The 16,170-nt window shown below is 32.3% G+C and overlaps 1 protein-coding gene across 1 annotated transcript; it reads right to left on the reverse strand.

Annotated features, from left to right (window-relative positions):
* Window positions 1-10,195: 10,195 nt before the first annotated feature.
* Window positions 10,196-11,320, reverse strand: LOC136085179 (uncharacterized). The gene is made up of 3 exons (XM_065806467.1): window positions 11,062-11,320; window positions 10,748-10,969; window positions 10,196-10,551 (listed from the first exon to the last, which is right to left on the reverse strand). Exons 1-3 carry the CDS (start codon window positions 11,318-11,320, stop codon window positions 10,196-10,198), a joined length of 837 nt encoding a protein of 278 aa, XP_065662539.1.
* Window positions 11,321-16,170: the final 4,850 nt, after the last annotated feature.

Below are 16,170 nucleotides of genomic sequence, written 5' to 3' on the forward strand. Positions count from 1 at the left end.
ATATAGAGATCATAATAAAATAATTTTAAGTCATTTCAAACATCCCAGAAGATCAAATAATTATTGGAAATTAAAAAAATGAATTTCATTTGAATTTAGTTACTTTGTAATGACTAAGCATCAGCAATGATTTTATGTACATGTACGCATGCATGCACTAACTTTTCAAATTAAAAAGGGTTAAATCCTTCCCTGTCATCCCCCTTCCATTGGCATGAAGTACACAATAAGATTATGTACACAAAAAATTGTGTACACATAAAGATTATCATGAAATTTATGAAATAAAAAACATTCATAATTATTTTTCCTTGTTGAATGAAGATCATTTTTTAAAATGAAGACATAAAGCATCAAAAATGCCAAATAAAGCAAAAACACATGAAGAATGCAGAAAGTCTGTTTGTTTTCTTTGCATGAGGAAAGGAGACCGAGAGTTAAATGACTTTATCATTGGAAAAATTCACAAATTGTTGAAAACAGACATTGACTTTGCAGATGAAAGAGTCCCACAGGCTATTTGCAATGCTTGCCGAACTCTCTTGCAAAAGAGAGATGCTGGGGACATGAGTGTTTCACTTCCTGCAATCTACAACTTCTCTGCAATCATTGTCAAGCCTTTGACACGAACATCTGGTCCATGTGACTGCCTCATTTGCCAAATAGCAAAACTCAAGCTCAACCAGAAACATCCCTTGGCACCAAAAGAACTGAACAGAAACCTTGACCAAGGTGAATCTTCTAAGCCTGGCCCATCACCAAAGTCCCGCTTACAGTCATCAGAGAAAAGATGCGCACAATGTTTGTCCATTCTTGCAAGAGGTTTCAGACATTCATGCACAATCGGAACAAGACACCAAAACTTGCAAGCATTGGTCCAGTCAGATCCTGTTGGTGCTGAGCAAATTGCATCTGCCATCATCAGCTCAAAGGATGCATTTCCTGGAGGAACTGTCCGGCTGAGTCAAGCAAGAGGAGGGCAGTTATTTCCATTAACACCAGGTAATAATAAACTTCTGTGGGAATCACTTTTACTCATAACTATTGTTGTTGTAATCATTCACAAGTAACAAAAAGTTGTTAAATTTATTTCATTTGCTTTTTAGGCCCAGCATCTGCACGCAAATCAACCAGTTCAACACTTACAATGCAAAGCTTGTTATATGTTCAGTTGAACAAAGGACTATCCAACACGGGAATGCGACAACTTGCCTCAACACTTAACAAAGCAACAGAAACTCGACTAGTTGAGCCATTTTTCCAGCAAAAGTTTGCTGCTGTAGGAAAATCGTTGAATGATTTCTTCGAACTATCAGTTGTCAACATTTCAGCAGAAAAGGAAAAGCTGAAGAGAAGAGAACAATCATTCACTGCAAAAATCTTGAGGACTTAACCAACAAGGTGTTGTTGTCAAGGGAATACGGCTCCAATCATTTTGTCAAGCCTGGCATTGATGGAGGAGGATCATTCTTGAAAATGAGCTTAGCAGTTATCAAGGTAACTGATGAAGATGATGAAACAAGAAGTCCTCAACAAAAAAGTCTTCGCTTGCTGACAAGCTCATCTGCCCGAGACACAGGTGTCAAGCGGCAGCTCATAGTTGCCATCGCTGAAAATGTTTCTGAAACATATGAGAACGTCAAATTGATGATGAACATCATTCAATTAAATGATGTTTCTTTCTGCATGCGATCTCAAGATGGCTAACATCATTTGCGGAATTCAATCCCATTCAAGCAAACACCCTTGTTGCTGGTGCAACATTGATTCTGACAATCTCTCAGAATATGGAACATCCAGAAGTTTCGGATCAATCAAGGAGAGATTTGAAGCCTATGTTGCAGCTGGATCGGATACAAAATCAGCAAAAGATTTTGACAATGTAATCCATCCACCACTGATTAAAATGGATGACTCAACACTCATTTTGGATGTGATTCCATCAATGGAACTCCATCTTCTTCTTGGAATTGTCAATCATCTTTTCAAGAATCTTTCTGAGTTATGGCCTGGTGCCAAAGAATGGCCAACTTGGCTGCACATTTAGCTCTAGCCATACTATGGCAGACACTTTGCTGGCAATGAATGTCATAAGCTTATGCAAAACCTTGACATTCTCCAAAGAATGGCAGAAAAAGCTTGTGCCTATCAAGCATTTGGTTTCATTGAAACTCTAAGACATTTCAAAGAAGTTGTCACTTCATGCTTTGGAACAACTCTGCAGGAAAATTATAAAGAAACGATTCAGAAGTTTAAAACTTCTTTCCTATTCTTGCCAATATCGGTGACACCTAAGGTCCATGCTGTTTTCTACCATGTTTCTGAATTTGTAGAAAAACATCAAACCTCCCTCGGAATCTTCAGCGAACAAGCAACCGAAGCAATGCATTCAAGGTTTAAGGTTCACTGGGAGCGGTACAAGCGCATCCCAACTCATCCAGAATATGGAAAACAACTCTTCAATTGTGTTGTTGACTATAACAGCAAGCATCTGTAACAAACAACACCTACAAACTCAACTTTTTCAGAAATATATGTTTTGGACTAAAAAAAATTATAAATTGTAAATTTAGAATTTTTTGAGAAATTTAAAAACTGTTTTTGGATTATGCATTTTGTGAAGAAAGCTTTTAATTCTAGTCTCAAATTTGCAATATGTAAGAATCTGTTTATTTTTTATTATAAATATTGTCCAGACCAAGCAAGTTGTGAAAATATACTTTATGGAATTTTACACTTTGTGGTTATTTTACCATAGAACGTTAAAATGAGAAAAATGGCTCTGACAAACTTTTGGATGTTTGAAATGACTTAAAATTATTTTATTATGATCTCTATATACCTACAACTTAAAAAAATCACTGTAATTTATGATTTTGAGCTGTTTATTTTTTTGGAAAATCTTGGATTTTGGTTATTTTCACTATATAACTTAAAAATGAAAAAAATGGCTCGGACGTAGTTAAAAGATTTCAAAAACAGCTCTAAATGTTCACACTAGGTCTATATAATGCCCATCTAAAAGGATTTGTTCGGTCCTTTCGGGTGATGTTAGCCATGGATATTTACAGGGTGTGTTATGTATTGTTCTTTTCAAAATTGTTATTTTTAAAATGACAGACTATTTAAAAATTCATTACTAAATAAAATTTTTGAGGTAGTAAAAATCCTAAAACCGACTTCTTTAACACGTGTCAATTGCTAAAGTATGTTTGTTTTGCGCGGACAAGGTCGTAAATGACAAAACAGCAAGCTAACAAAAATGTTGTAACAAGTGACAGAGAAAAATACTTTGAATCTTTTCATACCCGAGATATTTCCCGCTATATTCCTGGTCAAAATTCCTGTTTCTAACTTAAGCACTTTAAAACTTTGCAGTTACTAAAATAATAGGCAATGTAAAAAATATATTTGTCACACTTGTAACACGTTACACCACGTAAAAACCGGCCTTCGGCATAAATCAAAATCTACAAATGTTGTTTTAGATTTTCCAGTATCGTGTTGGAAAACTTTATGTGCATTTCGTGTCACTTGTGAAATCATTCTGAATGCTAATTTTTTGTACCACTTAAGTATAACTTTTACGCAATGTGCCTTAACTATGTAACTGTTGATCAACTCTGTCAACCCCTCCCATGTGACTTTTAAATGATCGTACTACTGATGGTTTTTTATTGCAGAGTCATTTACATAGGTTTTACCAATGGTAATCTTTTTTGCTTAATGGTATGTTAACAACATACAACCCTCTGCTTATTTCCTGACTTATTTTTGACAGCTCAATATTACATGCAATAACACGCAAATCAACTGTGGAGCAATAGAATACAGCTTACTCTTTTTCTAATGCAAAATTCAGCAATGTCTTTGCGGTAATTTTTTCTATTTGATTTAACTGTTCCACCAAGGTGTGTATTTCTTTCTAAGAGAAAAGTTGCTAATGTAGGGCTCGCGTAGTCGTTATCTGTAAGTAGTATACGCCCTTTATCTAAAAAAGATTCCATTAGTGCAGCTGGTATTTGCTCAGTGCTGGGTATATCCTCATTTCCATCTTCATAAAACATGTTTTTACCACAATATATCAAAAAATTGAGTGTAATATTACTTCATGTAGTAAATTTATGAAGTTTTATGCCAAAGCTTTTTGTAGGAATATATAGCTTAAAATGCAACCGTCCTTGAAAGCATACAAATGATTTGTCAACACTAAGATTTTGTCTGGAGTAAAATACATTACATACATACATACATTCATACATACATACATACATACATACATACATACATTCTTACATACATACATTAGGGTGCATCACAACTGCATGGAAAAAAATTGAATGTCTAATTCAGAGCTGTCTATATTTCTATTTTGTTCCATTATGACATCAGATAAGTTAGGCAAGATTTTTAAAATCTAAGTACATTTAGAGGTCCCCCATGAAGAAAAGCATTTATTCAAATTACCACCAATGTGCGACGCTGAATAAATCACAGAAACAGTCACAGAAAATTCCGTATAATTATGTCTATTTTGACTATAATAATGTTAAACCTCAAAATTCAATGTTTTAGAGCCACATTAAAAAAAACTGCAATTTTACTTGAAATTATCGAATAACTTTGTTAAATCTCTAGTTTAAATATAATTTTTAAAATGTAAAAGTTGAAATTATTGAAATCTGAAACAGTTTGACTGTGATTAACCTTTTTGAGTATAATGCAGTTATCAGAATGCCAGTTAGTTTTGTTGTGTTGTGACATCTTTTCTTTTGAGGCACAGATTTGGAATGTCTTTGCGATCTTTTTCGACAACCTGAAAAACGTTTTGAAAATGTTCATCCGATCGAGCAGTTTCGACAAAGTCCGATGCTAGTTTGACACCTCTCTCGGCACCATTATTTGCAACATTCACTGCTGCAACATTTTCATTACTCAATATATAAGAGCAGACTTGTTCCACTCATTGACAGGAAGTTGTAAAAAGTTGGTATCCAACTGAAGACGATAAATTGTGAACCATGAATCGACCTAAACAAGGTCGCACAGCCGTGTTGAACGATCAATGTACAATGGAAGTCGTGGATTGCCCCATCCATTACCAAATCGATTGAGTTGCGCTTGCAGATCAGCCAACGGTTTGACTTTGAGTATAGCATCTGCTAGAGCTTGTCGTTCCAACAAAGGTACATGATCACTGAACAGTGCGAGAGGAACCATTTCTGCAGTTAGATACCAAAGATGGCAATTTAATGCTCGAACTGCTGATTGAGAAATAACTTTGTCAACAACCTCATATTCCAGTAGGCGCTTGTAGAGCTGTAGATCATTCAAAGGCGAATCTACGGTTTTCTTGCATGTGAGCCACCATGTGATGTAAATATGAGTAACGAATGTTGTAAATGCACGTATTTTTGTAACTTGGTGGCGACTGGTAGTTGTTCCCGGTAAAAGTTCTGCAATTTGTGATTCTAAAAATGCAATTTTGAGACTGTAGATAGCCATCCAGCGAGCCTTATGCAGAGCACCAGGTCTTCTAAAATTCACTTCACCATTGGAAGCAGACAGGTAGACTAGCGATAGCTCGGAAAATTCTCGGTAGTCATCAAGTAAAAATTCAACCTGTTCGTTGACTAGAGCGATCACCTCATCTTTTAGCATTGCCAGGAGCTCTTGAGCCTGCATGCCATGATCAGCTGGACGGAATGGAAGTACTTGAGAGGAATTATGTGATACCAAATCCCAATTACTGCGAAGTCTTGTAAATAATGTGACATCTAGTGATTTTAATGCTTTAATCTTTAGATCCGTGAAAACATGTGAAAGAATTACTTCACCAATATGATGGCGACAGCCTGACCAAAGGACAGCACGTTGCAATTTATTTTGTATGGCAATACAAGCAGCTGTCATGTGGCCAGTGTTTGAGCTTGTTGTGTCAAATGTCATATTCATAATTCTATCATTACAATTCCACTCGGTCATCAGCTTCATTGTTAATTCAGCTATAACTTGTCCGCATGTTTGGTCTGTGGCTTTGAAATAACTTGGAACTCCCAGCAACTTAATCTACTTAGCATCGCCCACAATCACAGTCATGCGTTCTTCTGTAATATGATGATTCTTAAGAGTTGAAGTCATTTTTCCATCCCAATGCAAGGAACACAGTTAAGGTGGTACCCAATGATCTTGGATTTTATTTGATATTGCACTTACTACCTTGCATCGTGAACGATCCGCAGTTGTATAAGAAGCAGCAACCATAGAAACATCGCCTCCGGACTCATTTATCAATCCTTGTGTGAATGCTGCTTGTTGTGTTGGCTTCATCTTCAATCGAGTTGCCAGTGACACAAGACTTGGTCAGCTAAGCACATTAGTAGGTATGAATGCTGTTGTTCCCAGTGGAAGTCTTTGCCGTTTTGAAATTTTTTCTTTTGTTGCAGCTTCGAAATCTACATCGTCTTCCGAAGCGGGACTGTTAGATCGGATACTACTGCCCTCATCGCTTAACACGACTTCAGATGATACCATGGCTGATGATGTTTCAATCTCACGATGTGCTCGCTTCATACGCTCAATTTCTGCGGCATTTCGACAATGGCGTCTGGATATTTTTTTGCAAGTGTCTTGTCAAAAGCCCCAAAACTGGCAGTTCTGTCACCTTTCATTGAGAAATGCCAGAAATGCCAGATTCTCTGCATTCTTAATGAGACTTTCCACATTTGGAGGCCAGAGCTGAAAAGTTGATGCCAACATAGTCTGCATTTCCTCCAGTTTGTTGTTATTATCAAGCAGTTTGACAATTTTTTTGCAGGCTCTACGATCTGTAACCATTGGAATGTTGGCTTTTTAATAGAATTTTTTAATTTTGTCTAGCACAATCTTTGCAGTTGTGAATCTAGCAGGAGCACCGACAGACCCTGTTTGCTGAGATTTTGTAGCAACATTTGCGTGGTACATCATACACCTCAAAACCTGCATACATGTTGGCAGCCGAATGCCAGTTATTGTTCCATCATCAACACAAACTGAGGTTCCTAACCCAAAGATGTTCGTGGCTAGTCAAGTTTGTCGTTTTGTTTTTGACCCGGATTCTGGAGTTTTTTGATGACTGACTGCCACCAGTGAAGAAAGAATAAAATTGTTGAGTTTATTAGATTTAGGAGGTGTTACTGCTTTGTCTAATATTGCATTATCGTTCAAATCCATTTCGTGAAACTATGAAAGAAAAAACAAAAACATCAAAATTAAACATGGCAACCAAAGATTAAAAACATAGAAACCAAAGACTAAATATTATAATAATTTATTCTGCGTTCAAATACCAGGAACGACTATCAATTAAGAAAAATTAAATCACACCAGTCAAGTTTTCTAATTACAAACCGAGGTCCATCAATATGGAATCGTTTCCAAAACAAAAATATTAAAGACCTAAAAAGCATTTCATCGTTTAAACAACAAACTAAAATGCATGTCCTTAATTCCTGACATATATATTATAGTTTACAGTATTTGTTTTCAAATTTTTTTGTATTTTTTCTTTTTATTTATTTTTTATTTTTTTCTTCTAATGTGTTTTAATTTTATTAAATTTTTTATTTTTCTTTAAAAATTAAAGTGTTTTTTTATTTTTATTTCAATAGTGACTAAAGGGGCTCTTTGAAAAGGTTGTGATGATAAACGCATCATCCTTACCTTCTTTGAGTCCCTGACTGATTATAACAGTATATATATATATATATATATATAAATATATATATATATATATATATATATATATATATATATATATATATATATATATATATATATATATGTATATATATATATATATATATATATATATATATATATATATATATATATATATATATATATATATATATTATAAATTAAAAGATTAAAGACGTTTTTTATAAAGGTTTTTTATGTTTACGATGTTATTTATTTTATATGAAAAAGTGTAACATTGTTTAATCAGCGAAATAAAAGTTAAATAAAAATTATAATTTAGATTTATTTTGTTATATAAAATCTGCAAAACTATCAAGGGCCTGGGGGACCTCTAAATATTGTCCCAATTTTTTTTTTTTTAGCATAATACTTATGTCAGCTGGCAAAACAAAATAAAATAGCAGACAACTGAAATTAAAAAAAAAATTTGTGATGCACCCTAATACATACATACATACATACATACATACATACATACATACATACATACATACATACATACATACATACATACATACATACATACATACATACATAAATACATACATACATACAAACATAAATACATACATACATACATACATACATACATACATACATACATACATACATACATACATACATACATACATACATACATACATACATACATGCATACATACATACATACATACAGACATACATACATGCATACATACATACATACATACAGACATACATACACACACAAATATACATATACAGTGGCGATAATATAAATAACACACTTTCATGACTAGTTTGTTTAACTTTTTGAAATCAAGATTTATGTTTTTATACCAATGGCTGGTATTTGTTATAACATCAACAATGTTTACTTATTTGAACGGAAAAACTCATTAAACATTTATAACTATAAAAATTGCTTGTTTAGCGGTCGTGTGTAAATTTTTGAGGTCATTTTAAGTAACACACATTTACTTTTTCTTAAAAAAAATCAAAGTTTTTGTATTATATCAAAAAAAACTTGTAAGCTTGTAATACATTTTGGACTGATGAGTTTAAGTTCAATTGCTCTGGATCCGACGGAAAACAATATTTCGTTGTCCTTAAAGCTAAGAACTCAGCCCTTGGTATACTCTAAAGACTGTAAAACATAGTGGTGGCAAGGTGATTGTTTGGGGTAGTTTTTCAAGGCGTGGTGTAGGCTCGTTGCATAGAATTCAAGGGACAATGGACCAACACATGTACAAAGAAATACTAGAAAACGTCATGTTGCCTTATGCCTAGGAAAATTTCTTTTGGTTAGTAAATTCCAGTAAGACGACGACCCAAAGCACACGGTCAAAAATGTTAAAATGTGGTTTAACGCTAACAAGATTGATGTTTTGGAGTAGCCCACGCAGTCACCAGACCCTAATCCGATAGAAAATTTGTGAAGAAAGTTGACAGAAACATAAATCGATCAATTGCAACAAATTTAGACTCATTTTGGATCAAAAATTGATCTTGTCAATGGGTCGTTGTTGTGAAGCAGTTATTGACTCAAAATGATACACGAGTAAATATTAATTTACCTCCAATAAAGTTTTTTAAACTATTTATACAAAAAATTTCTATGATTTTTATAGCTAAGGGACAAAATGATAATTCCTTAACAGGGTGTGCTATTTAAATTGCCCCCTTAATCTGTACCTCTGAATCATTTATATGATCGAATTTTTTTTTTAACTAAGTTAATTTATTTTTTTACTCAGTAATGTTATCCTCTAAAACTAATATTTTATTAGGTTAAGAGGAAAATTCTCTCAAAAATTCAGATTATTATCCTCTATAACATACACATACAATCAGGGCTGGATTAAACAATTGTGTGGCCCTGGGGCACTGAAATTTGTGGGGGCCCTCGAGAAAGATTTTCAAGCAAGCATAGCTAACGTTTAATACCGTTTACCGGTTTTAAAATTGTATTGTAATGTAATGTGTTAAATCTAAAGTAACTCCGCAAAAAGTTTGACCATTATATAAATTGGGGGTAATGCTAAAGCAATGTATGGACAAATAAAAACAATCAATATACATGAAACATATAATGATATAAACATGTATTTTGTTCAACTTTGTAAAAATTTGTAAGATTATAAAGAAATGTAAGCCTTTCTAGCTTTTTGCAAAACAAATGTTTTCACAATATCTGAGAAATTAATCTCCCGTCGTAAATCGGATTCTATGCTCATTAGTGTCAAATAAGAAAGTCGATTTTGGCTCTTGTTGGTCCTTAGTCTGTTTTTTATAAGTTTCGATATGGAAAACGATCGTTCTCCCGAACAATTAGAGACTATTAGGACCAAGTACATCCTTAATAGGATTTCTACATTTCGAAAACTTGAGATGAAGTTATTCGCATTTAAAATTTTGTAAAAGAAAAGTTCTTTGGGCACATTTGCATTAGCATTATAGTCATCCATATAAAGCTTTAGAAGGGCTGAAATTGATCAAGCTCATTTCCGAGACTTTCTTCAAGGTCGGGCTTGTACTTGTTAACCAAATTGTTCGCAGACGTCATTATTTCGTTTGATTTCATTTCATCAAGGCGATTCAAAAAGCCAATATACTCACATACATTCTTGTAAGCAATTATTCTGTCTCTAAGTGAGACATTAAATTGGTCAATCACTGGGATAAAACTTGTTGTGCGAAACTGATCACTTGGGGATTGCTGAACTTTATTTCCAGTTTCATAACCTGATGGGTTGAGGCGAACATTTCTATTCCGCTGACGACGTTGAGCTTGCGAATATTCAGTTGAACCAGATAATTTTTGTGCACGTTCTTCATATTAAGCAAAACATTCTCGTTTTGATTCCACGAATGCTTTCAGTGAAGTAAAGGCATCTACTGCAGACTGCAATACCATTTCAGGATTTATTGATTTCAGGAGATATTGGAGCATTGAATCGCTCCAATATCTCATTCCAAAACAATGAATATAGCGCAGTTTTGATCTTGCACATTTGCTTGTGAAGACCAGCAGCATTGCGAACAATATCCTTTTCCTCCTTGTTAACTGAAATTTTTTCCAAAGCCACCTTAAGCTTGTCATATCCAACAACAAGTGAATTAACTGCATCATGTCTGCATGACCAACGACAATCACTCAATCCTTTAGGTGTCAGCAGTTTTTTCTTGTTTGTCTTTTCTTGAGAGCTAGACAGTGCTTCTGTAAGGATTTGGTAACGTGAAGGTGATGCTGTAAAAAAGACGTGCAAACTCTTTTTTAACGTTCTTGAACAAAGTCAAAGAATTTCACTGCTGCAGAACATGTTTTTGCTGCTGCCATACCAACTAAATTCAGCGAATGTGCACAATATGGGACATAAATGCATAGGTCGTTTTGTTCCTTTATCAAAGCTTGCATTCCGCAATATTTACCGCTCATGTTGGCAGCATTGTCATATGATTGACCTCGACAGTCATGTAAACTGATTCCATTGGATTCCAGATATTTCAATAATGCCTCTGTCATTTCACGACCAGTGTGACCTGTATTAGGGATAAATGTTAAGAATCTCTCATTCGGTATTAACTTTTGCATATCCATTTAAGGAATTATAATAGTTAACTGATCAATATGAGCCTCATCTGGTGTAGAATCGACAGATACCGAGAAATACTTTGATTTTTTGATAGAACAGAAAATGTACTTTAAAACTTGTGAGCCCGTCAAATATATAATTTCTTCGCAAATAGTGGAAGACAGATAACTGGTATGGTCTCTTCCTTTATTCGCATGCATCTTAATGTGAGCAGCAAGAAAAGTGTCATATTCACTCAGCAGTTCCTAAAATTCCAAGATAATTCCCATTTTGTGGTGATCCAACAATTTCATTATCGCCTCGAAAAGCTAACCCTCGTTCTGCAATGAACTTTATATTACTTATCACACGTTGCAGTATTTGATTCCAGTACACCCATATTTTAGATTCCTGCTTTGCTAGCTCATGGTAAATTCCTTCAGACTTTTCGTCACGCTGTGCCAAAGTTATATTTGCTTCTAGATTGCCTTTAGATGATTCATGTTCACTGACACGCAATGAGGCATGTTTCCATTAGCAAAAACCAAAAAAATTAGTTTGAATTGAAAAATTAGTAGTGATACTTTTGGACCCAGTCAATTTGCAAATAAAGCAGTATACTTTTCCTGTGTGTGAGGAAAAGCACAACCAATTACGTTGACATGTTTCACTATTTGTTGTTTTTCGTAGGAACAAATTTGGGTTACATTTCCGAAAAAAGGTTGAGCCATCAGGTTTTTCCTGTTTCTGTGATATTTAATATTTCCTTAGAGTATCTTGATTACAGTTTTGCAACAACAAGGTTGGTAGTGTTTGATTGTCACCAATGTCTTGCGATAGAAACTCTTCAACTGGTGGTAGTATAGCTGAAGTTCCAGGTAGTGACTTTAAAGAATCTAAATCTCCATCTCGTTTTCTCAAAAAGGCACTAATTTTTCTTGATTTTGCAAAAACTTCCTGTGCTTTTTTCTCTTTTTCTTGAGCTGACTTACGCTTTGAAGATTCACTTTCATAATTGCGAAAAGATTTATGTCTGACAGACATTATTTTTCTAAAAAATATTGAACTTTAGTGTTAAATGTTACTGCTATAACCTAATATTTTAATTATATATATATATATATATATATATATATATATATATATATATATATATATATATATATATATATATATATATTTATATATATATATATATTAGTAGTAGAAAATCACTTCACGAATTTTTTTTTTATTTTTTTTTTTTTCCATTTTTTCCATTAAAACTGAAAAAAATTTTGTTAAGAGATTTTCTACTACTAATATAATTGCTCTGTTCTTTTAAGAAAATTGAACACTCTATTGTGTAGAATACTATTTAAAGTTGTTTTAATATATATATATATATATATATATATATATATATATATATATATATATATATATATATATATATATGTATATATATATATATATATATATATATATATATATATATATATATATATATATATGTATATATATATATATATATATATATATATATACATATATATATATATATATATATATATATATATATATATATATATATATATATATATATATATATATATATATATATATATGTATTAGGGATATGACAATTTCATAACCCTTTATGCCCTTTCTGACTCTATCCCTAAACCCTATATGACTTTCAAAGCCGAAGTCTTTTTTTGAGACTCTGTATCTCTGTTTAAAATGTTGATAATCAGCTAATGCTTAAGCTGTTCCTAATGTATATTTGAAAATAAATGCTATCCAATAGAAGTTTGATCCAAATGTTGTACTTTTTATATAGATAATAACTTATAAAAGCTATTAAATGCGTACTAATTTACTAGTTTCTTTGAGCCACAGTACACATTTCACTTTATTCAAAGATTATATCTTTTTTGACTTCATATAACTTAAAAAGTAAACAAAAAATTTTGATAAAATAAGTTTAACATTTAATATAAACAAAACCATTTACATTTAAAAAAAGATTTTTCAAAAATTTAAACCAATTTTTTCTAAAATGACACAAATTTCAACTAAAACCACTATTTTTAATAAAATAGATTATCATTTGATACAAACAAAACCATTTACATTGAAACAAATAGACCATGCAAAAGTTTTTTGTTAGTTATTTGTTACCATTTTTATTTTTTTCCTACAAACCGCACGATATGATTTTTTTTTACTCCAAATCTGACACACATACCCTAAGGTGCGATCTAAATATGGCATGATATATGCTTATAAGTGTTTCGAAATTTACAAAATGTCTGATAATAACTTGCATTCCTACTGATCGGCTTAGCTTAGTCTATAATTTAGTTTGAGATGACTTGAAAGAAAGACCGAAACTCCTTGGTAGTTCACAGCTTTTTACGAAGTTAATATTTTTCCATTTATATTGAAAGTGCATTGTTACTTGTTTTTTTGGTTTTCGGTTTTAAAGACAACTATTTTAGTTTTCGTAGCACTTAGTAACATTTTATTCGCTCTAAGTCAATTAATAACAGAATATATAACCTCATTAGTTTTTAACTGCATTTTTTCAAGCGAATCTTCAACAATTAACAGGTTAGTATCATCTACAAAATGGTATGTTAAAACATTATTAATGCCGGTAGATCTATAATTTAGTTTGAGATTATAATTTAGATTGTTGATGTATATAAGGAAGAGCATAGGCCGGTTGAGCCCTATTCCTAAACCTAACTCTTGAGGAACTCCCGAAATTACAGTTTTGGTTAATGAATTGCTTCCTTAACTGTAACGTATTGAAGTCTATTATTTAAGTAAGATTCAAACCATTTAAGAGAATACTATGTACACCATAGTATTTTAATTTGGTGAGAAAAACATCGTGAATCACGGTGTCAAGAGTTTTGAGATGAAACGATTTAAAAAATAAGAACTTGAGGAGACATATGAAAAGATTTTTATTACTTATGTTCCAACTTTTTTTAATTGTAACTTAAGTTTCAATATAGTAGAAAAAACATTAATTTGAGGCACAAAACACAATCAATAACTCATATTTTTCAAAAAGTCGAGACAGAACAAAATAATTCTAACTTCGCGATATATATATATATATATATATATATATATATATATATATATATATATATATATATATATATATATATATATATATATATATATAGTAATATACATATATATATATATATATGTATATATATATATATATATATATATATATATATATTTATATATAAATTAAATATATATATATATATATATATATATATATATGCTGAAAAAATGAGGAGGGGCAATTAATAATGAGCGTCAGCCCAAATGCCTGTAACTAAATATTAAAAAATGGGCCGCGCGAGTAGGTCACACGTAGAGGATGAGGAGTGGGGGTAGTGCCTTTTTGTAATTAAAAAACAAAAGTCATTGTTTTATGAAATTTGCTGACTGACTGGTCTAAATGGTCAAATGTGCCGACTAAATAAATGAAAAATTAATTGATTAGATCAAAGGAGCGGGGGAGGAGGGGCGAAGGGGAATGACCACACTACCTTACGTGCCGGCCTTGGATGGATATACTAACTTTCTTAATATTGTTTATATTGTATGCCCTGAGAAGTCCTAATGGATTTATTTCAGAGCACCGCGGATGAGCATGTAACTAGGAAATTTACGCTGCCTACCAAACCTACGGTGCAAATTGGCCAAAGCTGGATTTGGACCCTGGATACCTAAGTTAATGCATTTTGATACCTAAATTAATAAAATTAAGGGCGGAATTAAGAAGCGTTTTTCCGATCTTTAGTTAACAAAATAAATGAACTACAACTTATTAATTTTTACTTTCATCTGAATTAAGTAAATTTCAAAAGTAAAATATAGACAAATTATAATAAAAATAAAAATGAAACAAATCAACAACTTAATATGCTGAATGAACTGTAAACTTAAATCGTTTAAAAAGATTTAATCAAATATTTTTTGATACTAATGAGTACTACAAGAATGTTACGATTCCAATTCTTGACCAATTGTCATTTCAGATTTAGTTACGTTTCTCTAATAGAAACTTGCTGTTTATAATGGATTCTTTGCTGTGCTCACTAACGTTTTAAATGTTTCTGAATAGAGAAAAATTTTTATTCTTTTTTTAAATGAGTACGAGGATGATCTTCCTGAGCCACGCTATAATATGACTAAATTAAATGTGGAAAGACTACACAACTACTAAAGTAACAATAAACTGAAATGAACTAGTGGCAAAGAAATAACTATTTGCATCACTGAATCATGATTCCAAGATTTTTCTTCATTATTTATCATTATCTTAAAGCATTTGAGAATAGCAGGAAGTAACTCTAAAATCGCATTTAGACTATAAATTCTGGCAATCCCTCCTGTACGACATACATCAATGAGGCGAGAATGGCGAGCTTCTGGAAACATTTCTTTTATTATTTTTTTTTTAGAATATCAAAACGCTTCGGACTAAAGTTAAAGAACTAAGATACAATACGCACATTTGCCATCCTTTTGCTGATTACTTGTAATTTACAGGCATTTACAACACAAATATTGAAAACATGAGATCCACAGTGTACATACATAGCTTTTCGATAAATAGTCTTTATTCTTATTGCAGCACCAGAATATCTCCCCGCCATATTACCAGCACCATCATAACCTTAACCAACACAAAGTTTCATTTCTAATCCTGTTTAACAGTGTTCAAAATTTGGTTTATCATAGCTTCTCTAAACAAGCCTGAATCACAAGAATAAAGCAAAAAATAATTCACAAATTTCACGATTATTATTTACAAAACGCAACACAAATGACATTTGCTCCACATTGCTAACAT

This window comes from Hydra vulgaris, chromosome 09 (assembly GCF_038396675.1).
Source record: "Hydra vulgaris chromosome 09, alternate assembly HydraT2T_AEP".
Taxonomy (NCBI): domain Eukaryota; kingdom Metazoa; phylum Cnidaria; class Hydrozoa; order Anthoathecata; family Hydridae; genus Hydra; species Hydra vulgaris.

What these genes read in the sequence shown, in the direction of transcription:
- LOC136085179 (XM_065806467.1), bottom strand. Translation starts at nt 11,320, where the DNA reads ATGGATATGCAAAAGTTAATACCGAATGAGAGATTCTTAACATTTATC. An exon ending in ACATTCGCTGAATTTAGTTG is followed by an intron (nt 10,970 to 11,061) that starts GTATGGCAGCAG and finishes TCTTTTTTACAG; the next exon opens with CATCACCTTCACGTTACCAA. An exon ending in TATTGTTCGCAATGCTGCTG is followed by an intron (nt 10,552 to 10,747) that starts GTCTTCACAAGC and finishes CTTAATATGAAG; the next exon opens with AACGTGCACAAAAATTATCT.